Below are 26,195 nucleotides of genomic sequence, written 5' to 3'. Positions count from 1 at the left end.
AGATAAATTTCCCCATCGTGGGACTAATAAAGGGATTTCTTATCTTTCTTATCTTATGGGCTTTTACTCTTCATTGTTTTAGTGACTAACCCTGAGATATGAGCTTATAATATTTGTTTGCCTTGTTTCTGAAAGCCACTTGTTGATGTTTATCTAGGTTTCTAATTGAACAGTGAATGGGTGTAACTTGAAATGACAGTACACACAGAGTACGTGCTATTGTTGGGGAATTTCATGGCATGTCATACAAGCATCTTTTACATCACAGCATTTGTGTACCTAGCTGCTTAACTGGAAACAGGGAGTGTTTAGATTTTTATTATGCAACCTGAGATTTATTTTTTTTTTAACTGGAGAGGTGTTTCAGCTCCAATCAGTTCACAAAAAGAAGTCTGAAAACCAGACGTTTAAACACATAAAGCAACTGCAGAAATTAACTGAACCCTTACCCATTAGGAGCCTCAGATATCCCTGAAAAACTTTAGATTTAGAGGAGCAATGACTTTAATTTATGCTGTATGGCCTCATTTCACAGTAAAGATCTATGCATATTAATTTACGTAAAGAGTTCATCTTTAACTTTTCCAATGTGTAGGAAAATTTGCATTCAGATTCTACCAAAGACTCCTGGAATAACAGAGCTCGACTGCAGGAGTCTCCTCACTGTTAAATTCCATGCGACAACTTCTTCAGGAACAATGCACAATGTCACCTATTCTAGCTGCCTAGTTGAAGCAAACTATTTCAGACCAGGTTTATCAAGGGAGATGCATTTGGTGAAAAATATTCCTCTTAGTGCATTTAAGAAACTATCAATTTGAAGCAGGCCTGTGTGTGTGTGTGTGTGTGTGTGTGTGTGTGTGTGTGTGTGTGTGTGTGTGTGTTGCTGACTAAATAATCAAGTCCCACAAGGCCATGATGAAGAGCCAGTCTGGGCTGAAAATGTTCCATATTACCTACTTCTGGAAATAGCACCCAAAAGTCAAATTAAGGTAATTCTGGGGCAGCAAAGAAGAATCTCTTGATTTTTCAGCGACATACATCTACAACTTTTAGGTTTCGTGCCTCACATTACATGAGTGTGATTATTGCTAAAACTGTCCTTTTAGAGTTATAATATCTCTTTTTTTAATGGCACAGCAAATGAGCAAAACCATCTAAAAATCTTCCACTGATGCAACTCTCTCTGTCGTGGCACTGAAAGATTTGGATTGTAAGAGATAAGTGATAAAAAGACTGGTGTTTTGATACAGACTCAAGGCGAGGGGAAATTTTTGATGAAGCAAGTTAGCAAATGCACAAGCCACAAAGTTGATGCAGGGAGATTGAGGATAAAGAAAGATGGAATATTCTTCTAAAAATGGCACTTATTCATAATATACAATATACTATACTGCCAAAAGTATTTGCTCGTCTGCCATCACACGCATATGAACTTGAGTGACTTTGCATTCTTAATCCACAGGGGTTTAATATGATGTCAGCCCACCCTTTGCAGCTATAACAGCTTCAACTGTTCTGGGAAGGCTTTCCACAGGTTTAGGAGTGTTTATGTGAATTTTTGACCATTTTTTCAGAAGCACATTTGTGAGGTCAGAGACTGACATTGGACGAGGAGGCCTGGCTAATAGTCTCTGTTCTAATTCACCCTAAAGCTGTTCTATCAGGCTGAGGTCAGGACTCTGTGCAGGCCAGTTTTTCCATACCAAATTGGCTCATATCTTTATGGACCTGCTTTGTGCACTGGTGCGCAGTCATATTGGAACAGGAAGGGGCCATCCCCAAACTGTTCCCACAAAGTTGGGATCATCAAATTGGCCAAAATGTCTTGGAATGCCAAGTCTTAAGAGCTCCTTTCACTGGAACTAAGGGGCCGACCTAAGGGGCCGACCCCATAACACAACCCCATAATCCCCCCTCCACCAAACTTTATACTTGAGACAATGCAGTCAGACAGGTACCGTTCCCCTGGAAACCACCAAATCCAGACTCGTCCATCAGATTGCCAGATGGAGAAGAGTGATTCATCTCTCCAGAGAGCACATCTCCACTGCTCTAGAGTCCAGTGGCGGTGTGCTTTGCACCACTGTATCCGATGTTTTGCATTGAGCTTGGCGATGTAAGGCTTGGATGCAGGTGGTCAGCCATGGAAACCCATTCCATGAAGCTCTCTATGCACTGTTCTTGGGGTTTAAATACCTGGGTCTCTCCACCATTTGGTTTGAGAACTGAAGAAGCCTTTCGGATGAGAGGGTGAAACGTCTTCAAGAAACAAAAAAGAAGTCCGGTCGCCTTTTTCAAGCTCCAGAGACTACTATGACCTGGATGACTGAGAATCTACACAGTCAAATAGAAAGTAAACATATAGGAAATATTTCCATAGTTCAACTCCCGGCAGAATTATCAGTCTGTAGATTGAACTTACAACTATCCTAGAAAACAGGCCCATCTCATGGAAACAAAGCAGGGCTTTACCTATACAGAGATATCTAAAACCCTGCATTGTTTCCATGAGATTGACTCCTCTGATAATATCCTCAGAAAACAGCCACTGCAGTGATCCATGGACCCAAGCACGAAACTCAGATTATAATGAAAACTAACAGCAGGAAATACAAAAAGTTATGGCAATTTTATTTTTGGGTGGGCACACTGAAAATGTCATGAATGACCCAGGGTGGGGTAAATAAGGTTACCATGGCAACAGAGAACAAAAGCACTAAGGCTTTAAAAGTTATATCTTCTTACCCGTCTCGACCTTTGCTGACAATCTTGACTTCAAAGTAATAGATCCCACAGGCAGCAGGGATTGGGTGCGTGGCTCGCACTGATGCTGCGTCCTTGTGGTTCTTGCCATGACCTGATAAAAGAGAAATACAAGGAGTACATGAACAATATGGTAGCATCATAGGTGTCTAATTGAAAAATGAACTTTACAATGAAATGAACTTTAGAATAACATTGGGCTTGTACCAAAGTCTTGTTGCATGGGATCTGTTTGTAGTAGGTGGATGCTTAGCAGTTTCATGGTCATATGCTTTGTTACATCTAGTCCAAAAAATGTATAAGAGGTAGAACTTGTTGACATTTAAGGTATGACAAACAAACTGACATATAAAATTTCCATTTTGTTGTCATTTTAACAAAATTTAAAAAAATAAAAAATAAAATAAGGATCAGTCACATGGAAAACATAAATACACTCCTTTATTTATGACACTCTCAGACTCATCCACATGTTCCACATCGCATGTTAATGATTAGTAGAGGAACAAGTGGATATCCAGTCTAATAACTTGTGATGTAAATTGTGTTTTTATATGTGAATAAATAATTAGGGGGAGGTATACACATTTTTAGCCACATTCATGGCTAAAGATGGGAGTGAAAATCAGTACTGTGCAGGTGAGTGCAATTTATTGACTGAGAGTTGCAAAAGACCCCCCCCCCACAAGCACCAGGAATCCATGGATGTTGGTTTCTGGGCTAAATCTGGTCAGCCAGTTGTTAGCCTTGAAAAAAGATGATTTATGTCTATATTTGGTTGAAAAGTATCCAGTGAAAAGTTGGCCAAATGATGTTAAAATCAGCTGAAAGTCTGAGGCATTGTGGAAGAAGAGTGCCCTTTATAACTTTTAAACCTCTTAACACATTTAGATATAAAAGGATCTCTTTTTGTGACTGTCTTTTGAACTGAGCTGAGAAGATGGCTTTTCACCTTTAACTTTTTAACCTAAGCTCAGCTTTCTTCATACAGCTGGCAACACTCTCTTCAGTGTCTTTTATATGAGTTTTTTCCTGTGTGAGGAGGACTGGACCATGCATAAGCACATCCTTATAAATATGACAAAAAAGTGTGTGTATGCATTTCTGCGTTAGTGTATACACACAGTTTTGGTCGTTAATATAAGCAGAGCTTTCTGCCTCTGGCACCAGGTCTTTCGCAATAATGTGCTCCGAACAGACAAAAAACAGAGTTGTGTAGTCGCAGTACCGGTAGACACGTTTGATGAAGACCAAAGGCAGCTTTTTAGAAGAACCTCATCTAATCTGAATATGGCAAAAGAAAGAGCTGTAGGTTTGATAACTAACTGGCTCCTGTTTTCTTACTCTTTTCCCTATATTTCCACAAGGCTGTGTTAGACCTGCAGCACGAGGTCTAGTGATCTGTGAGGCGGAGATTAAGCTCACATAGGAGTGGTTTTCTCATACACCATGTGACTTTCCTATAAAGAGGTTATATAGGGCATTGATTTAACACAGTCTGGTAAAGATGTAGACAATGGGGTCACAGGGCTCATGTATTGTGTCTGGACCAATTAGATTTGAGCACAACACATATTACTGTCTGTCATTCTATATTCAGATGGCTGCTTATGCAATCCCTTGGGTCATGAGAGAGAGAGAGAGAGAGAGAGAGAGAGAGAGAGAGAGAGAGAGAGAGAGAGAGAGAGAGAGAGAGAGAGAGAGAGAGAGAGAGAGAGAGAGAGAGAGAGACTAATGTGTTCAGTAGTGTTGTATAACTGCAATCTAGCCTCTACAGTAAGCATGTGCATCTTTTTCTGTTACATGTAATCGCACCATTGACTGAGCTCACCTGTCACCACACATAACAAGTCACTGAGAGCTCTGTGTGTGCATGAAATGTAGACAGGCTGTAACCTTAAACGAAGCAGCTGGCTGTCAGCAGACACCTTGAGGCTGTTGCTGTTTGTTGTGTGTGAGAGGGACATGAGCATGGAAGCCCCAGTCACTAACATACAGTCATACATACTATAGAGTGGAACAGGATGTTTGAAATATATTGGCTTGATGTCTTTTCTTTTAATATAATAATAATATAATAACCTGTTTTCTTATTATAGGCATCAGTTGTACAGGCTCACAGCAACAGCACCTCTTTAACTGTGATCATAACTTTTTAAGGGGTTTTTCCTAATACGAATGTGACTATAAATAGATCCTGGTGCTATCACTGATAATGAATTAAAGCATGTTAGAGTTTGAATTACATTAATAAGAGTAATTCAACCTCTAACATGCATGGAATATACACATATGCTACTCCATTAGTGTTTTATAGGCAGGAAAAAGTGATATAACAATGATCATGATTTACATTAACACCTAATTTTGTCTCTTCTCTGACCTGACAAATCCACTGTGGTACTGGTGCATGTTCTATCATGTTTACACATGTGACCAGCATGCCTTTGGATGTGTATGTATGTGTGTGTGATTGTCTAATCCAGTGGTCTATTTTTAGACCTCAGTAGGCCAGCAGGTCTCTTTAGATGATGTATGCGAAATGGTTACTACTATTAACCCTAAATGCCTGGTTTAAAATTCTGCATTCATGCCATTCGCTGATGATTAAGCCATTGAGGTTTTTTTTTATTAGTGTCTGATAAGAAACCTAATGTATAAGAGGGTTATATGGCCATTAACCACCACATTTAAAAGAAAGACCATGCGAGTTAATATTTAAGACAAATCTTTAAACCTCTCCATGAGAGTTCAAGGGTCAACCGATAATGTCCTGTTCTTCTTGACCCACCGCACTGTGTGGCCTTAATTGCTTACTAGAATATCAGTGATGCACCTACAGGGTTTATCTTTGCCCACTAGCAGAGTGAAAGTGCAAAATCTATTAGTTCAATAATAGCAAGCACAACAAAGGCCACAGTGGCACATTGCTACACTATATTACCAAAAGTATTCAGTCACCCATCCAAATAATTGAATTCAGGTGTTCCAGTCACTTTCACGGCCACAGGTGTATAAACCAAGCACCTGGGTCGCTCTCAGGAGCTCAGTGGATTCCAGCGTGGTACCGTGATAGGATGATACCTGTGCAACAAGTCCAGTCATGAAATTTCCTCGCTACTAAATATTCCACAGTCAGCTGTTAGTGGGATTATAACAAAGTGAAAGCCACTGGGAACGACACCAACTCAGCCATGAAGTGTTAGGGCATGTAAAATGACAGAGCGAGGTCAGTGGATGCTGAGACGCATAGTGCACAGAGGTCACCAATTTTCTTTGTGCCAAGTGTAAAGTTTGGTGGAGGGGGGATTATGGTGTGGGGTGGTTTTTCAGTACTTGGGCTCAGCCCCTTAGTTCTAGTGAAAGGAACTCATGATGCTGCAGCACACCACAACATTTTAGACAGTTTCATGCTCTCAACTTTGTGGGAACAGTTTGGGGATGGCCCCATGACCGCGCACCAGTGCATAAAGCAAGGATCATAAAGCCATGTCTTTATGATCCTTGCTTTATGAGCAAATACTTTTTGCAATATAATGTATATGCCTCACTGTGTCAAAAGTAGCACTATATCATCATCATGAAGGAATTATAGGATATATTTATGAGGAAGTACAAAACTAATATGGTTTGATAGGGGAATAAATGCCATTCATATCAGAGTCTAAGTGATACCTCCACACCACCATATGCTCAGCTGAGAGAGACTGATATATTGGTTATCAAGACCCAGACTCTCTTTGCATCTTCAACTAAAAAATACCTCAGACAAAACAAAAACAATCTTTGCATGTGGCCATACAGCACGAGGCTAAATATTACCTGTTTGTGAACACAGTTACCCCTGGCACTTACACTGAAGTAAAGTATCTTCTTTTTTTGGTCTCCCTGAGGCAGATAATGCTACACAGCAGCACTTCAACACTGTAGCCTCTAAGAGATATGATAGTTTAGTTTAGTACAAGTTCTAACATTATAATAGATGGAAAGCTGGAAATGGTATTTTTCCAAGTCAGTGATATTAAGGATTTCCAAGTTACATTATCTCCCATCTAATGAGAATGCTGATAAAATCTCTTGCAATTACAGCTAAATAAAATCCTAAGTTAAAAAGGCTATGCACTGTCTCAAGTTAACAAAATGCCAGAAATACACTATAAGATATTTAAAACAATTAAATATGTCCAAAGCTTTAAGTAGGTCTAAGTATCTTAGTGTAATGTGTCTGAATAACAACATAATTGGTTTTCTTGCCATTCTGCTAACAATACATGAAGGCAACATAAGGGTCAGGACCATATGTCAGTGCTTTACCTTATCACTTGAAAAATGTTAATACTCTGAACTTTAACAGTATGTCTTCTGCCATGATAAGAGCTGAGGCAGAGGTATGTTTTCATAGCTGTTTATCTACCTTTCTGTCAATAGGATTATGCAAAGTCTACCAGGCCAAAGTTAACAAAACTTAGTGGAGAAGCTGAGCATGAGCAGAGGAAGAATTATCTCAACTTTGGCCTCTATCTAGATCATTTTCTTTGTAGAGTCTTAAAACCTAGAAATGGGATAGGATTTTTCATGTCTAGTTCCATATTTGGGAATAGATTTTGTTTAGATGCTGCATATAAAGTAATGGATGCTTTAAATATTTGCACATTTGTTCTTAAAATACAGAAGTAAATACCCTGCATGTTAATTCGAATGCTATTACACGAATAAGAGAATGCATTAGCTAATAAATGGATAAATGAGGCTACAGACTTCAGGAAAGTTCAGCACCATCACGCCAAAAACAGGTGCTTAGTGGAGGTAATGCCAAAGTCATGGCACTGAGATGTAGTTTATTTATATCCCAAGATTCGAGTGCTGCATCTGCCGATTGTATTTATGCTAAATAAATCATAAAAGTGGCAAAAGTACCACAAACTTAAAGCTTATTTTATGCAGCAATCCAATCCAATCCATTCATCCATTTTCTCCCGCTTATCCGGAGCGCAAGGGCAGCAGCCTAAGCAGAGAAGCCCAGACCTCCCTCTCCCCAGCCTCCTCCACCAGCTCATCTGGGGGTACCCCAAGGCATTCCCAGGCCAGCCAAGAGATATAATCTCTCCAGCATGTCTGGGGACTGCTCCAAGGTGTCCTCCTAGTAGGACATGCCCAGAACACCTCACCCATTAGGTGCCCAGGAGGCATCCTAGTCAGATGCCCAAACCACCTCAACTGGCTCCTTTCGATGTGGAGGAGCATCGGCTCTACTCTAAGCCCCTCCCAAATGGCTGCACTCCTGACCCTGTCTCTAAGGGAGAGGCCAGCCACCCTTCAGAGGAAGCTAATTTCTGCAGCTTGTATCCACAGTCTTGTTCTTTCAGTCACTACCCAAAGCTCATCACCACAGGTGAGGGTAGGGATGTAGATCAACAGCTTTGCTTTCACACTTAGCTCCCTATTCACCACGATAGACCAGTGCAGCATCCGCATCACTGCAGACGCAGCCCCAATCCATCTGACAATCTCCTGCCCTCTTCTTCTGTCACTCATGAACAAGACCCTGTGACACTTGAACTCCTCCACCTGAGCCACAACTCATCCCTGAGCTGGAGAGGGCACGCCACCTTTTTCTGGCTGAGGACCATGGCCTGAGACTTTGAGGTGCTGATTCTCATGGCAGCCACTTCACACTCAGCTGCAAACCGTTCCACTGCGAGTTGGAGGCCACTGCCTGATGAAGCCGACATGACCACATCATCCGCAAAATGCAGAGATGAGATTCTGAGGTCACCAAGGCGGAAGCCTTCTGCCACTTGGCTATGCCTAGAAATTTTGTCCATAAAAATTATGAACAGAATCAGTGACAATGGGCAGCCCTGGCGAAGTCCAACACCCACAGGAAACAAGTCCGACTTACTGCTGGCAATACAGACTAAGCTCTCGCTGCAGCTGTACAGGGACTGAATGGCCCGCAACACTGGGCCAGACACCCCATACTCCCACAGCACCCCCCACAGGATACCCTGAGGGACACAGTCGAATGTTTTTTCCAAGTCCACAAAACACATGTAGACTGAATGGGCAAACTCCCACGCACACTCGAATATCCTCTCGAGGATGAAGAGCTGGTCCAGTGTTCCGCAATCAGGATGAAAATTGAATTTTTCCTCTTGAATCTGAGGTTCAACTAACAGATGGACCCTCCTCTCCAGCACCCTGGCACAGACCTCAGGGAAGCTGAGGAGTGTGATCCCCGATAGTTGGCAGCACACACTCCAGTCCCCCTTCTTAAAGACCAACCCAGTCTGCCAATCCAGTGGCACCACCCCAGATCGCCACGTGACATTGCAGAGGCGTGTCAACCAAGACAGCCCTACAACATCCAGAGCTTTTAGGAACTCAGGGTGAATCTCACCTACCCTAGGGGCCCTGTCACCAAGGAATTGTTTAACCCCCTCAGTGAACTCACCACCAGTGATGGGCGAGTTGTCCTCCTCGTCCCCAGACTCTGCTTCCACTGCAGCAGGTATGTAAGTGGGATTAAGGAGTTCCTTGAAGTATTCCTTCCACTGCCTGACTATAGTCTCAGTTGAAGTCAGCAGCACCCCACCCGCACAATAAACCATGTGAGTAGAGCACTGCGTTCCTCTCCTGAGTGGCCTGACGGTTTGCCACAATCGCTTCAAGGCCATACAAAAGTCTTTTTCCTTGGCAATCCAAACCCCGATCAAAAAAGGCTTGCTAGTTCACTCAGTCAGTTTAGACTACTACACTCACCAAATTTTTGACACTATGCTTTATGTGACTCTAGAATACCACTCTGAATATAAAGTACAACCTCCAAATCAAGCCAAAACAATCAGACACATGAAAAAAAAGCTTTGACTCAGTGGAAAACCTAAGTGCACCCTTACTGTTTCCATATTAAGAGTAAGTAGCAGCCAGGTGCTAATAATCAAATGAACTTAATTAACTAATCATTAAGTATGGCCACCTCTATAAAAGCAGACATTTTGACAGTTTGCTGGTCTGGAGCATTCGTATGTGTGTAAACCAACAGGTGGCTGGTTTACAGATTGATGCAACAGATATATTATCAAACTGAAGGTATGATGACCATGAATACATACTTTATTCACTTATATCGTACAATAACTTGTTCAGATTGTGACTAAATGGCATTTCCTTCACTCGTTTTACTTTTGTGACACCAGTTCACATGGGACAATTTACACCTTTCTTAGTCAGTAAACCAAAACTAGACTATATTCAGATTAAAAATTTGTTTGTGCCACAATTTCTACCACACACTGAAAGTAGCAAGTTACCAAAAAAATGTTTTTTTGTTTTTTTTTGGGCCTTTTGCGGTTTTATTTGACAGTTTTCAGTGTAGAAAGTAGGGATGCGCCGATTCGATATTCAGTATCGGTATCGGGTCCGATACTGGCCTAAATTACTGGATCGGATATCGGAAAGAAATAAAAAATGCAATCCGATCCGACCCACATTAGCTGCATTGCAGTTTTCGGTCGTCTTCTTCTTCTTGTGGGTCTGCGGTTGAACAAACCAGCTTAGAGCTGCATTACCGCCACCTACTGAAATGGAGTGGATCAGGAGTTAGAAAAAACCCTCAGATTCTATGAAGTTCTCCGTCGCTGCGACGGATTCCCTTTGACACTGAGTGGATCATCGCTGACATGTTTTTCCGCCTCCACCGCTCTCTGCGTGTTTGTGTGTTGTGCTCGCTGTGCTGAGAATCAGCTGTTATTTCTTTCTCTACGTCAGCTCCCGGACATACTGCTAGCGAGCGCAGCTATTAGCACTGGTGACCGTCCGGTACCGGAAGGACCTCTTCTCCGTCAAAATATTTTTTATACTTTAATCCCTGATTAGTGACTAAATATAGACCTGCAGTAGAAACGTATTTAGGAGAATGCTTGTGAATATAAAGTATTACAAGATTGCGCTCACGCAGCCCCTATTTTTCAACATAAACACTGATGACGCAACAGCAGCAGTCAGCTGATTTACGTGCAGTCTGTCTCCACAAGCAAAGAGGCGGAGCCGGTGAGCTCAGATGGAGTGGACTAAATGTTTTTCTAGTGTCCAAATGAAGCTTTTCCCTCTGTAACCTCCATTAAACCTTTACTGTGAAACAGCTGGAGGTCCTTCATCAATCACCTGATCAGTAATTGAAGAAAAGAGAACTTTGTAGCTGCTCCATCCACCCTGTTTGTTTCACACAGGGAAAAACTGCAGTACGGAAGTTAAAATATGCAGATGAACTGTTAATACGAAAAAAGTATTTCTTATCCAGTTACTCGGGTAATCGATGGAATAATCACTAAAATACTCGATTGCTAAAATAATCAATAGTTGCAGCCCTAATGAAATTTGCAACATACCATAAGCCAATGCATCACCTTCTCACATAGGAGCAACAGGATTCAGGTGATAGAGCGATTGTTGTAAGTAAGTAAAGTTTATTTATATAGTGCTTTACACAGACAAAAAGTCACAATGTGCTGTACAATAATTAAAACACAATGTCCAAAAAAAAAAAAAAAAAACAGATAAAACACCATGTTAAAATGTAACATTACCATATTAAAAGAAAAAAAAATAAAAATAAAGTCAACAGAAAGTCTGGTTAAACAGAAAAGTTTTCAGCTGTTTTTTAAAAGACTCCACAGAGTCAGCTAAATGGAGATGGAGTGGTAAACAGTTCCAGAGCTTTGGTGCCACTGCCTGAAAAGCTCTGCCCCCCGGTCCTTAGTCTTGTATGTGGGACAACTAAAAGATTTTGATTTTGTTGTGTGAGAGACTGTTGACTTACCTAAAATTGATCCAGGCATTTAAAAAAATTTTTTAAAAATAATAATACAAAAAAGATCGGATTTGTATCCGTATCAGCGATAGCCAAATTTAAAATATCGGTATCGGTATCGGACATAAAAAAGTGGTATCGTGCCATCCCTAGTAGAGAGACATTAAAGCGGGAGGAGAGAGATGGGGGAAGACACGCAGTAAATGGTGACAGGTTGGGACTCGAACCAGCGCTGTCTGCACAGCCATGCGGCATACGTGGTCGCCTGCTCAACCGCTGAGCCACTCTGGCGCCCAAGATGTTTTGACTTCCTGGCTGGGAGCAAGTGGCATTCAGAGATGAGTGAATGAAATAGCCTGATACATGAACAGGTAAAACAAGACCATGTGCCAAGTACTCAACCGCTAAACCTCATGAGTCAGAGCCACCCTCCGTGTCTGTCATACATAGAGTTTGAATGTCTCAAAATAATCCCAGAATAGCTCTGTCAATTTTTAACCTTATTAAGACGGAACTCTATTTGGACCACTCGGGCCAATATCAATTACCACGACTTCAGCAGAACGGCATCCACTAAAACTTAGCGTGATATAGGCTTATGTAACATTATCGTGTTTGGCAGGCTATTGTGTTCATTATTATAACTAAACAATGTTGTAAATATTCACATGCCACCTGAGATATGAAGACAAGTTACCCACAGACAGCCATATTAATTGTTTACATTAGGCAGTTGAAAGCTTTCAACCTCTGTGTTGAATAGAAACCTCAGCATTAGCAGAAGTTAAATCAAAATGTAAAAACAAATCACTAGAGGTCTTTCTGAAAATACTGACCAGCTTATCTCCAAAAGCATCCGCTTAAAATATGTCAAAAGCATTTAAGTATCTGAGCTAGGGCTGCATAAAACGATTATTTTAGTAATCGAGTATTCTATCGATTATTCCAGCGATTAATCGAGTAATCGGATAAGAAATACTTTTTTTTATTAACAGTTTATCTGCATATTTTAACTTCCGTAATGCAGTTTCTCGCCATGTGAACAAACAGCGGTGAATGGAGCAGCTACAAAGTTCTCTTTTCTTCACCTTAACACTTGCTGATCAGGTGACTGATGAAGGACCTCCAGCTGTTTCACAGATTTAATGGTGGTTACTAAAAGAAAAAGCTGCTGTTTTGGACGCTGGAAAAACGTTTCCTTTTTCACTACTTGAGCTCACCGTCACAGCTTCGCCTCTTTGCGCTTGCGCAGTTAAAACCGCTGCCTGCTATGAGTGTTTTGAAAAACTAGTGGCTGCGGGAGCCATGGCGCATGTATGAGTAATGGTGTAATGCTTAGTATTCACAAGCATTCTCGAAAATACGTTTCTACTGCAGGTCTATATTTAGTCACTAATAAGGGATTAAAGTATAAAAAATATTTTGAAGGAGCCCCTCGGTCCTGGGGGGCGGGCCTTCCGGTACCGAACCATCGCTAGTGCTAATGGCCCGCGCTCGTTAGCAAACCAGTTCTGGTAGCTACAGCTGAAGTAAAGACAAAAATAGCAGCTGAAATTCTCAGCGAGCACAACACACACAGACACACAGAGAGCAGTGGAGGCGTGGAAATGCATGTCAGCGACAGTTGCCACCCGTCCCGTAAAGTATGGAACACGGCATGTTACGGAGCCGTATTCCACGGAGTCCCGTAACATACGGGGTTCTGTATTTTACGAGACAGGTGGCAACTCTAGTGATGATCCACTCTGTGTTAAATGAAATCCATCGCAGCGACGGAGAGCTTTTTAGAATGTGTGCTTGTGTATACGTGAGTGATTCACACTCCAGTCCAGTAGGTGGCGGTAATGCAGTTCTATGTTGGTTTGCCAGCCCCCAATAAACCCACAAAAAAACGTCAGCACTAATGCTGCTAATGCTAGTGAGGAGCGCCACTTACACCGAGACAGCTGAGCGCTGCAGAGTTTAAACGAAGCATCGACACAGTAAATTTGTGTCGATAAATTTTTAGAATCGATTTAATCGAGTTAATCGATGAATCGTTGCAGCCCTAATCTGAGCATTTATGTAATTAAGCAAAATTTGAAGCCAGTGTCAAAAGAAGCTAAAAAAATGTGGTTTAAAACAAGTTTCCAATGGCTAAATAAAATATCTGCAGCCCTATCCTGGTCTTCTTTTAAGACATCAGTTTGTACAAATGGTCAACAGTCTTATGAACAAATACATTATTGTAATAACAATACAATGGAATAACAAAAAACCTCTGAAAAATGCTGGCCTAACCTTAATGAACACACAGCTAAGGTTTCTAACTTTTGTATCTTCCAGTAACTTTTTTTGTGATTTTCCAGTAAAGTTGTGCTTTGTTTAATAGACTTTGCTAATCAAAGGTGTGCTGAAGGAGCAGCTCTGAGGGCATTGTACAGTGGGTCCAAGGCCTTTATCTTCATGTTTGGGACTCTGTCAGACGTTCTCAATCAATGATGGACTTCACCGAGGTCATGCTTTGTCATCTCTATTCTTTTTATGATTTTTGTGATTTCCCAAGAATTTAAAAGATACAGCCAAAGATTTGAGGAGGTCCAGTCCCTGTTTGTGGCATGAAGCTTGAATATTAGACTTTTGCAGATGATGCAGTCCTATTAGCTTTGCCACAAAGTGAACTAAATTATATGGGTATGGCTTGCTACTAACTATGAAGTTGTTGGCTTGGGGGTTGTGGTTTATGTCAGACAAAAGTGAATTATTCCCAATGGAACTGGAATGAACTCCTAAGACAGGTTATTAATGATTGTGGTGAATATACTAGCCAACAATTCAGCAAACATAAACCAAGTTTTTTGGGTACTCCAACATTCACTTTCTACTTTGTGTGGGCTCTATTTTGCTGTAACTGAGCAAAATGTCTTGTACTTCAACTGCAAAATGCTTCACTGTGTTTAGTAACTAGCTGCTAACTTTGTCAGTCATCTGCTCAGCTGGTAGGTTGGTAGGTTAGCAGGTTGGTTCAGCAGAGCTTTGAGGACTGATAAAAGTAGAGCTGGCAGGCCAAAAAAGTTAAATAGCAAGTTAAAAGCAGCTAAACTGCACATTATACCTTCCACTCAAGGAAACTCAGTGAAACTCAGTGTTTCAGTGTGTGGGCCGTATGCCTCCACAAACGTCTACGCACATCTACCTACGCAGACAACCAATAAATTTTAAACAGAAAAGTCCTCTTAAGTTTTGGGGGCTCTGGGGAACACCGGGGCGGCAGTTATAACAACACATAGTCATGAGGTAAGGTGTGACTGTAAGAATAAATGTTCAAGGAAGCAAGTGGCTGCCAACAGGTGTCAGTCCTGTGTGCTGTGAACATAGACTGTATATGAAGGATGGATGTAGTGACAATTACATCACCCAACCTTAGTGTTAGCATTTTGTTAACTGTCATGTTGTTTTTTATGGAGAGAAGTAACCATATTTGGACAAGATGGTTGAGTTATTAGCTAAGATTAGCAAGGTGCACCCACTAGTGCAATCAACAGACACAGGCATATGTTAGCAACTTAGTGCTAAGTAAAGGAATAATGGCTACTCGAGGAACTGCAGTGTTTGACTACATTTTTTTTTTTTTTAGTCCTGCAAGCTGCCACTTAAGCCTTGATTACACTTTCCACAACCACAGGTATGCTCAAGACCACTCAGGTCTGACATAAAATTGGTCATCAGGTGAGCGTGAGGGTCTGTGCAGACGTCCATGTGCTTGCCTGTTTTTGTGACCATGCAGTCTTGTCTGCGAAGAATTTACATTACAATGCACAAACTACACATAGAGGCAGACGTCAAAGAATTATTACAGGAATGACTACCCGGCTGTCGGATCAGCTGTCCAAGTCCGCGATGGAGTATAATCGAGACCTTAGTTGTGAATATGCTGCAACAGGACAAAACATATCTGCTGCAGCCACTAGCTTTCTTTAATTTCAACACATAGCTCAACACAATGGGTTGTAGTTTGAAATAAATGAAACCTTAAAAAAAATCTAATTTTTTGTTCCCTAAATGCTGAAAAGTGAGTGAATTTGTCTGAAACAATCTGTGAAACAATTTTGTTTTGAAAAGCGCTGTTCAATTAAAAATTCTCTTGGTACACAGGCATTGTGTTTCATGTAATCATAACAGAGTCATACAACATAAATCTGCAGCAAATAATTAGTATTTTAACAACGTCATTAGTCAACATCTTAGCCATTCTTCAGGGTGCAGCTGTATTTTATGCATTAGTATAATACTGTAAAAGTGCCCAGAGGGCGTGTTACAGAACATTAGATTTATTCCTAATATGTATGTAACTGTCTAGCAACTACATCTCTCTCTTTATTTGTAAGTGAATAATGAAATTGTCTTTGCATCTACAGAGGTGTATAAAATAACACCACTTGCTGCATTCATTGGTACAAAGTCATTAAGTTTGTTTAAGTATCTATCTTGCTGCTGAGGATGCGAAGATTAATCTCTGCCTGTGCGCAGCAGGACTAGGTAGACACTGCATGGCCTTGAACAGAGAAAATTGGCACGCTGGTCAAAATAGCATCCAAACCACAAGGGTGAGGGAACAGAGCAGGAACAACCAGGAGCAGAAAAAAAATATCTCACATACTCCTGAACAGACCTATTTATATGTCATACTTTAACAATAGTGCAGTGTCACTAAATCTATGCACCTTTCATAGAAATAATGACTCAATGTCCAACATAACCTCAACAAAAAATGGCATGACTCATCCTCAGCGATACACCAGTTTGTGCCAGTGTCAGAGCTGTTAGGTAAGTCGCCACTAGAATACAATGATCTTATAAGCACTGATTATAACAGAAGGTAAATCTGAGTTCATCATAAAAATTATGCAAGACATCTACACTACAGATGAAGGCTTATATTCAACTGCTCATCAGCAGGGACCTGATCAATTATGCATTAAATGATCTGTGGGTTGTATCTGGCTTTTAGCCCGAGTCTATAAATAAAAGGCCTCACCTGCTATTTACAAACTGTAGGACCACCACTACATAAACCTCACAAAATGGCCTGCACAGCCTTAATTTTGAACCACACAGTCTGCCTGTATCCTCTCACCCTCTGCACTGATGTCAACAGCCAACGGGGCCCAAAGTGGCCTTTCAATGGAGATTTTTCACAGTCTGTGATTCGGGTCTTGTAGTGTTTTCTTGTATTGGGAGGGGGGGAGCTGAGCAGCACAGAAGCCGTCACACAGATGTCACCTTGTTTTGATATAGGTTGTTGCTATATCGAGATGGCTAAAAGCCCTGCTGTCAGCTTTTATCCATCCGAATAAAGGACTGTCTGAGCCGTCTGGTTGCTGTTAACGTTAAAATGCCAAAGTCTGTCGATACACCGGATTTATTACAAGAACGGTGCATTTTGGCCTAATGCAATGCGCAGAGGCCTCCTCTCTCACGGCAGCACCTCTGTTGCATGCTGAAGACTGGACCTGAGGCTGTTGTTAGGCTCGAGGCACGCAGATCTGAATGGAGGTGGACGGGAGAAATGATTGGAAAAGACTTCTAGAACAGTGCTCCTGAAATCACGCGAGAAACACAACAATGCCATTTTATCCTGTTTTGCTGTAGTACTGTACAGCGTTAATATTTCACCAAGCACTGCACTGGAAAACAACAAGTTCTGCTGGGGTCCACCTCGGAACCTCTTCACTTCGATATTAGAAACAGCTAAGTTGGCTAACGTTAGCTGGCTAGCCACAAGGCTAACTAATGTGTCTTTCTGTTAGCAAGCTCCCGTTAAGTTAGTTTATTGGCAACACCCCCCCCCCCCCCCCCCCCCCCGCCTATGCGTCGTTACTGCTGCCAAAGCCCCCCTTCCAGTACAAAGCGAGGAGAGCGTCAGATGCAGAGTGTTTACTGCGAAGCAGTAACGTCATATACAGTAAATAAACAAAGAAGAGCCACGTTATTGAAGATGAATTTCAGCGTGACTGTAATGAGACCGATGGTCAGGGTTAGCGAGTTCACTGTCACCCATCTGGGCATTCCTCTGCTCATTCGTGAAACAAAGCAAGGTTACAGGACAGGAGAGGCAGCTCAGACTAGATTTACCAGGACTGCACACGCACATACACAGTCAACATAATCGCATACTGTGCGTGTGTGTGTGTGTGAGAGAGAGAGAGAGACCCCCCCTTCCGCAACAACACAGTGACAGATTTGAACTGCTGTTGTGACTACACGCTCAGGCCCATCAGGGATGAGCCAGGTCTCTAACCTTTGTAATGGACCCGTAGGTTGTTCTGTGACAGCCCAATGTAGCTGTATTTATCCTTGGGGCTCCAGGATCGGGGTAAAGGGGTCTCTTCCTCGTTTACAGCCGGGTAGAGCCGCTTCAGCCGCTCGTTCAGTTCGTGCTCCTGGTAATTAAAAGCAGGATCCCCCAGAGGCAGGCTTCCCGCTCCGAGCTCTGTCATTTTTTTTGGCCTCTTGTTTTTTGTATCTTATTGTTCGTTTCTCTCTATCCAAAGCCCAGTGTCAGTCCGCTGGAGCTGTAGGCTGAGAGTGAGAGGGACTGAGGGGAGAAAATAGCAGCGGTGTGACATCCCCGGATAAGCAGCAGAATGTACTGTAGGCTGGAACAGTGACGTATGGGTACTGTAGTTCAGCTGTACGCTCGCTTTTATGCTAATGTCTCTAGAAATGACTACAGAGCTCCGCTGTTGTCAGACTGGTTTAGGGCCTTCCAGTGAGATAGGTGGCTAGGAAATGTAGTTTTCATTTATCAAACTTACACACGTTTTTAGAACGTTATATAATTTAATTTTGAATTTCACATGGTGGAACTTGGATTTGTTTGCTAGTTAGAGGGTATTTTTTGACAACATTAACAGCAAAATAATTTCTTAAGCGAAATATATGCCTCTTCAGAAATATACCGTATTGTTTACAAAGTTGTATTACTTTGTAATTAATATACAACATTTGCGAAATAGCCTATATGAAATATTTTATCATATATTCGTTGTTATATATCTAAGTTAATAATAGTTGAGCAAAAAAAAAATCATTGCCCAATATGAAAATTAGCTAGGCGCGCAGTGGGCAACTACGTGAGGTCTTGTTGCGTAGTCAGTCCTCGTTACCATGGAAACCCTGCTACAATGTTGTGTTGTGTGATGCTAAAATCAGTCTTGAGCTAAACGGAAGAAACGCGTCAGTTTAAAAAGGGCAACGTGTTTGTTATGTTTACTGTCTGGCCTTCATATCAAAGCTATAAATGTCACCACATAAAGATATAAAATTTCCACCTTTGACACCGTCACAAAAAAGAAGGCAAGTGATGAAAATATTTCCATATATATATATATATATATATATATATATATATATATATATATATATATACACAACAAAATATAACGCTGCTTTTATTTTTATGTATAATTTTAAAATATTGGGTTTTAAAAGCTTATTTAAAGTATGTTTAAGGCAGACTGACTTTGTTCTTTTCATCTTAGACTTACATATGAACGTAGTCTACAAAGTTACACTGTCCAGACGTCAGAGGAAGAACATGAAGAGGAAATTGCTGGTGGTGTTTCTGTCCCACCATTGGCAACGAGAAAGGTTAAAATTTCACTAACAGCAAGCTGCCTTTGTCCGTCCAACATCTCAAGTCTTTTTCGTTGTCATAAAGTTAATTTAAGATGTCAAAATAGCCCCATCTTTCAGTGTCACACCAAAGTTCCTATCATAGCATTGCCTGTGTGTCTGTGCGTGACCAATCCTGCAGAGCTGGACAGGTGGCAGTTACCTTTATGCTGGCCCAGACAGAAAGCCGCAACTCCTGATGCAGCTGGAGAGCTATGTGAGCAAGGAGCTGCATACTGTTGACCCACATGAGCCAAAATTTCAGGCCCTGAAACTACAGGTGCAATGCTTTTGTTGATAATATTTCTGTTTAGAAGATATACACTCATTTTCTTGTTACAGTCTGAGTACTTAAAATCTTATTCTGCTTTGGCTACAGGTTTACCGCAACGTCTTTGACTGTTTCATCAGTGCCTTCAAAATCTACCAACCCCTTCTGTCTGCCATCAAAAAGGAATATGAAAACACATTAGGTCAGTAAATCTATGAGAAAGCTACCCTGATCTGAATGTGTTTTATAAAACTGCTGTAAAAAAATAAAATTTATAGCAGATTTAATAAAGATCCACGTTTTTGAAGCAGATTAGAAATGGCATGCATTTTTTTGGGAAAAAAAATTTACGAGAAAATAGAGGTTAGACTTTCAGAAATAAAAGTAATATATTTACAAGATATAAATGTCAATATTCTCTCAAATTTAAGTGGTAAATGTATTACCTCAAACTAAATTTATTGGATTTGTTTTTATTATGCTAATCATAACACAGAGACCACCAGTAAACGCAGAATCCCACATCTACAGAGAGGATGTACAATTGTAACGACAATGGGAATGTCTCTTTGGAATCAGGATGCTTATGGGGAAGTTATGGGGATTCTGGGCTAAAGCATTTATTTAATGCATCCGATAGCAAAGTATAATTTGATTAAGACCTTCCCTGAAGTCATAAATCACAGCAACTAGAATGGTGTGATGGGATTAATCCTGCTTTGCAAAGCAAAGCAGTGTGTTTGACAAGTTCATTTCTCAAAACTTTGTGAATTTAATCTCAGGCTATTTTTGACTTTTCTTCAGGTATTATTCACGCTTTTTGTCATTAATTTTTGAGTTTTTCTTCTAAATTTACCACTTGAAGCTTAGAAAATATCAACCTTTTTCCTGTGAATTTATGATTTCAATCTCAGAAAATCTGATTTTATTCTCAGAAAATTACTCCCCTTTCTCAACTCTGTCATTCATCATCAGTTTATACATAGTCATACATTTGTCTGTGTCTTTGCATGGATTCAACCCAGTGTTTATGAGAGCAAATCTGGGTTAACAGGTTCATAAAAGTAGTGCAAAGATTTCTCAGATTTTTTTTTTAAAAGGACCAAGCAGTTTATGTAGGCTGTAAAATAATTATGTCACAAAGTTTTATTGTAGCATAGAAAGATTTGGTTTTGATAAGTTATACTAACCTTGTTTGGCATTTTGGGTAATATGCTGAGAGAGGTACCCCCATGAAATCTGTCTGCTCAATAAGAAGCTGGAGTTTGTAGAGGTTAGCTTGACTTTGCATAAAGGCTTTGCATCACTCAGTCGATTAGATCCTTTATAATGTACACATTGTATACATATGTTCAGCTCATCAACAGGATCAAATCAAAGAGCTGGAACCACTGCGATCCCGTCTGCAGCTGGTGATGGAGGAATGTGACCGAAAGATTCAAACCTGCTGGGCAGAGGAACAGGCTGAGATTGGTGCCTTGAAAATGGACAAGCAGCAGCTACAGGAGAACATTGAAGCCATGAGGGAGAAAGAGAAGACAATGCAGTCAGTGGTAAAAGATATACTTGTAAACAGTTTTTGCTTAATTAATCATGTGACTTTTAAGGGCATGAAAGTTTTTATGTACTCATACACATGATCCTGTGCATGAAGGAATCCATCTATCCATCAGTAGCTCATCATTATTGTATCAGTTACCTGCCTGTCTGCTGTTCCTCTAAAGGTGGATCATCTGCAGTCAGAACTGTTCAAACAGTATCTGCAGTACCGGGAGGAGCGTGACGCCCGCAAGTTGCTGATTTGGCAGCTCAATGACATGACAACAAGTACTGTAAAGGAGGAGCATCCTGCAGACAAAAGTACAGGTATAACTATGTTTGTTGCACCATTATTCAGTTAGCAGTTGACTGAAAATAACCTGATAACTACTTCAGTCCAAACTTTTCAGATGTGGATGTTTATTTCCAAAGTATAAGTTTATAAGTTTAGGAAAATTCAAAGACATCTCCTTTGGTTTTGGGATGTGATGAGATGGACTTTTTTTTTTATTTTAAATTTATCTTATATATATTTTTTGCTAATAATGTAGAAAATTACAGATAGATCACGTCCAGGACTACTTTTTTTGAATTCTTGGTTCTAAAGGAGCTTTGTATAATTCCCGGTTCAAAATAATCCTTATTTATCTTGGTTCACCCCTTGAGTTCACCCTCTGTCTGAAAGTAAATGTTTGAGCTCCCTTACCCCACTCATTTAATTGACTTTCTGATCTTCTTGCTCACAGCCAGTGAGCCTGAGATGACCATATTCAGGATATCCACTCTCACTGAGATACAGAGTATATAAAACTGCCTGAAACCAAGTGTTTATTTTTTTTAACTAAATGTGGACGCCTGAGCTTTAAGCTCAAAGGGATTACTTTTCCACACACTGACCACATGATTTGAAGCTTTGGCCCTGGTTAATATGAGCACCATAGTAACTGTATATATATATATATGACAGAAAATAAGGGAAAACATAAAAGATCCCCTTTAAGTGATACTGAAAATAATAATTTGTTGCACACTGAAACTATCAGTATCTTTATTGCACTGTATTCCTTAAGAAGTCTGTGTAGGTTCTCAGATATCCAGGTCATAGTCGTCTCTGGAGCTTGAAAAAAGGGCGACTGAACTTCTTTTTTGTTCCTTGAAGACGTTTCGCCTCTCATCAGAAAGACTTCTTCAGGTCTCACACCAAAAGGTGGAGAGACCCAGGTATTTAAACCCCAGTGGCCGTAGTTCCCTGGAGGTGGTTGTGACCCAACATTGTTTGTGTGCATAATCACATGCGCCAAGATGTGAATGAAGGTGTGGGTCATTACAGTCAGTGACCTCTACATTTATAAAACCAAACCAAACCTCTTCACAAACGAATGGCACAACATAGAAGAGCCACCTCGACAGGACAAGACTCAGCTGTACATCTGCACCTGAAGGAGAGAGGACACGCTGAGGATGCCAATGTTCACATTTTGGACAGGGAAGGCAGACGGTTTGAAAGAGGAGTAAAAGAAGCATCTATGTCCACAGTAAACAACCATCACTGAACAGAGGAGGTGGATTACAACACCAACTTTCCCCCACTTACAGTGCTGTCCTGAGCTCCCTCCCCAGGTGTCTCAACCCCCATTCACACCTTTGTTCAGGTGACCTCAGTTGGTCACTTGATAACATGGGGCGAAGTCCCAAATTGGTTTCACCCAAAACCACTGCCTTTCGCCCTATGACAGCTGGGATAGGCCTCCCTGCCCTGCAACTCTGAAAAGGATAAGAGGTAGAAAATAGAAAAATGGACAAAAAAGAGTTTGGTAATTCTGTTGTCTTGACCTTAATTTCACTCAATTTTAACTTAGATCATTTTTTGAATTATTGCTAAAAATAAACAAAGACAGGGATGTGAACTTTTTCCCAGCTTCTAACGTGGGGTTTGGCAGAAAAGGTTTGAGAACCTCTGAAGAGGTTCAGGAGAATTCAGTCATGTTTCTCTGTCCTCCCACTTGACTGGATGAAAGCTGGCTCTGTAATTGGAGCCAGACTGCACACGCTGGGAGAGGTGGTGAAGAAATGCACACTAATCATTAGAAGCCGCCCTGAACAACTCTGCTCACCCACTTTTTAACATCTTTATGGAACAAAAAAACATCAGTACTGGAAGACTCCTCTCTTTCCGTTGTAAAACAGAGAGATACAGAAAATCATTTGTACCCCCAGCCATCAGGCTTTTTAATTCTCATAATCATTTTCATGAGCAAGATGAGCTGTGTTGGACACATGAACTTCCCTCTGGGATCAATAAAGTTCTTCTTTGTTCTTCTTCCTTGAGAACATCTGGCTCAGCATAAAGATGAGGAAGGCCTAACGTTGCCTATAGTTGTAATACCCACATACAGGAACTTCTGGAGCTCAGTTAAATAAGTGTGTGTTTCCATTTAGATTGGAAGGATCCTGTGGAACTGCAGCTTGCTCTGAAGGTGTGTCGGGAAGACCTGAGGAAAGCCCAGGAGGAACTGAACAGGATGAAAGCGGAGTACTGGGGCGTTGTGTCACAATGTGACTGGGACACCCTTGAACAGAAACACCAACAGACCCAGCTGCAGGTATCTTATGTTGGATGCTATATGTGGAGTTCACGATTTCAAATCTTACAAATGTTTGGTCTTTACTTCTTTTCTTTTTACTGTGAAGTTGAAGACACTCCAGGATGACTTTGATCAGCTAAAGAGTGAGCATGACACTCTGCTGGATCTCCACAAACGAGGCAGCGTGCATGCCAAGACACACGTCTCCACCTCTGTGCAGGTATTTCAGAGAACAGGGTCCAGACGATCGATACTGCACTAATAGAGACAGCTTCACATAAGCACTGGAAGAAATATTAAAATGTGCAAAATGTCATAGTAAACTGACAAATATGAAAGTTTAACTAATCTTCTCAGCAAAAATAGCAACCAAACATTTTCACCAAAATGCTTTTCAGACAGATGAGGGTGGGTCCCGGGGGCAAAGCTGCATTCAGTCCCACCAACGGGAGGAACCAGTCAACTCTGATTCCCCTGAGAGCAACACGCTCCCTGTCCAGGAGTCTAGGTGATATAAATAGATGTACACTGAAGCACAAACACACACACGTGTCCACGTGCACACACACACACACACACACACACACACACACACACACACACACACACACACACACACACACACACATGCAAACATTGGATGAGTCAGTTTTATTTATATAGTATAAAGTCATGATTTGCCTCAGGGGGCTTTAAAATCTGTACAATATACACCACAGTCTGTCCTTATACCCTCAGTTCAGATAACGTTGTGAGTAGTTCTCTGTGTCTGGTTCTGTTTTACTATGTCAAATGAGAGCCATGTGTGTATATGTGTGTATTTATATGTATAGGGAGGCCCAGAGGACGGCATATTTTGGAGAGGAAACAGATCAACATGTGACCTCATCTCAAGGTGAAGCAGGCAGCAGTGGTGACCCCATCTCCTCTTAGAGCCCCCACATACCAGCTGGAGTTTCAAGTTTGAGCCTTCATGTAATTCACAACATGTGATCTTAGATCAGTTCAGATTGTGAAGATGGATTAAATATTAGAAATGGTGGCCGCTGAGACCACATGTGAGTTTCAAGGCTTTACCTTCAGCTGCCTTAAAACCACTTTTCTAATAGTGAGTGAACCATTCATAGTCTTCATTCTTTATTTAGACAGCTTAAAGATATGCCATAAAATAATATATGGACACTTAATTAATTAAACATCTTATTGACACAATTTTTAAACAGCTGTAAAAAAAAAAAATACCATACACCTATTTTGTTCTGGGGAAAATGAAATCCTTGCAAAATCATCCAGAATTGTCTTCATATGCTCCCTGGAAGTGTTTAAGTGATTTCAGTGATTGTGCTCTGTTAACTGGGCTAATCAGGCTAAATGCAGCTTATAACATATAAATAAAAACTGTGCATGTATCATTTTGGTCCATATGTCAGTCTTTTTATTAATATTTTTGTGATTCTCTTAGACTTAATTGCAATTTCAAAATATAGTATTAAAAGGGTCCTACTGTACTACACTACCTTTGCATGACTGACAGTTCAAAATAATCCTTGCTTATCTTGTTCTGGGCCTTGGTGCAGCCTCTCACTTCATCTGTTGTGTTAGTTCCCTTCCTCTTCCCTTTAAGCCAGCTTTCTTCTGATTGGCTGCCCCTCAAAAACAGAATGTTTGAAAAGCAGGCGTGTGCTTGAGATGACCTTATTAGGAATATCCCCTCTCTGAAGCCATACAGGTCCAGGAGAAGAACAAATGTGAATGAGAGTGTTTAGAGCAGTCTGAAGACTTTTTGATTCACAGGGATTATTTATACATACACTGACCTTAATATTCGAAACTCTGATCATGTTAAAAATCAGCGTTCAGCATTATAACACCATATGTATGACAGAAAATAAGGAGAAGAATTGTGGTACCCTTACTACCAATACCGACCTTGATCTTCCATGAATTAGGTGTATTTTTTTTAGCCTACTGCCTATAGTCACACATTCATTGACAACACACAATACACCCTGCTTTACAAATTTCCTCAATGCATGTCCCAGTTAACAAAAACAAGCAACAGTTTGTTCAGTGACCTCCTCTCCACCGCAGCTTCAAAAGTGTCCAGTTTGCAGCCAGTCACCGAGCCAGCATTCCTGATCAGTTTATTCAGGTTGCTGGTATCATCAGCTCTGTACTCCTCCTCCTGCCCGTCACTAATACATCCAACCACTGCAGTATTGTCAAAGTATTTCTGTAGGTGGCATGACCCGGAGTTATACTGAAAGTCTATTATCTGGTTGTTAGCAATTAAGTTCTGATAGTGTTGATGTTTTCAGTACAGGAACTAGACAGAATATTTTCCGGAGCGTCGGCATCTTTTCCTGTTTCAGACTTGGGTTGTAAATGTGACTCAGGATCACAAACAGCTGGCTAGCACAGGTCATCGGCACCTTGGGGCTGATGCTATCGGGGCCAGCAGCCTTGCTCCGGTGGAGTTTCTTTAATATAGGTTTTTTAATATGTGAACTCCAGTTGGAGCACATACTTGGTCACAGATGTATTGGGTATTTGATATAACTCACAT

General features: G+C 40.9%; 2 protein-coding genes across 3 annotated transcripts in view; one reads left to right on the top strand and one right to left on the bottom strand.

Annotated features, from left to right (window-relative positions):
- Positions 1–18,311, bottom strand: part of ranbp10 (RAN binding protein 10) — a 35,701-nt gene extending 17,390 nt beyond the window's left edge. The window contains exons 1-2 of one of the 2 annotated variants that reach the window (XM_030731334.1): positions 17,859–18,311; positions 2,749–2,860 (exon numbers count right to left, since the gene is read on the bottom strand). In XM_030731334.1, the coding sequence (XP_030587194.1) occupies positions 2,749–2,860; positions 17,859–18,057 (311 nt within the window). In that variant the 5' untranslated portion in view covers positions 18,058–18,311. The remainder of the gene's footprint in view (positions 1–2,748; positions 2,861–17,858) is intronic. The other variant, XM_030731333.1, reaches the window with a different exon arrangement.
- A 407-nt stretch (positions 18,312–18,718) lies between these two features.
- Positions 18,719–25,027, top strand: tsnaxip1 (translin-associated factor X interacting protein 1). Its single transcript, XM_030732345.1, has 10 exons — positions 18,719–18,916; positions 19,102–19,210; positions 19,377–19,514; positions 19,614–19,707; positions 20,862–21,058; positions 21,230–21,371; positions 23,484–23,647; positions 23,736–23,849; positions 24,028–24,137; positions 24,463–25,027. The coding sequence occupies exons 1-10, from the start codon at positions 18,861–18,863 to the stop codon at positions 24,560–24,562; spliced, it is 1,224 nt and encodes a 407-aa protein (XP_030588205.1). The 5' UTR covers positions 18,719–18,860; the 3' UTR covers positions 24,563–25,027.
- The last annotated feature ends 1,168 nt before the right edge of the window (positions 25,028–26,195 follow it).

The sequence above is a fragment of the Archocentrus centrarchus genome, chromosome 6 (genome assembly GCF_007364275.1).
Source record: "Archocentrus centrarchus isolate MPI-CPG fArcCen1 chromosome 6, fArcCen1, whole genome shotgun sequence".
In the NCBI taxonomy this organism is placed as follows: domain Eukaryota; kingdom Metazoa; phylum Chordata; class Actinopteri; order Cichliformes; family Cichlidae; genus Archocentrus; species Archocentrus centrarchus.
Note: the sequence above shows the minus strand (reverse complement) of the source record. Positions and strands in the feature narration are given on the sequence as shown.

Excerpts from the sequence above, each read along its gene's own strand:
- tsnaxip1 (XM_030732345.1), top strand. The coding sequence starts at position 18,861 with ATGTCACCACATAAAGATATAAAATTTCCACCTTTGACACCGTCACAA. Across the intron at positions 19,515-19,613 it reads TTCAGGCCCTGAAACTACAG|GTTTACCGCAACGTCTTTGA; the intron begins GTGCAATGCTTT and ends CTTTGGCTACAG. Across the intron at positions 21,059-21,229 it reads AGAAGACAATGCAGTCAGTG|GTGGATCATCTGCAGTCAGA; the intron begins GTAAAAGATATA and ends GTTCCTCTAAAG.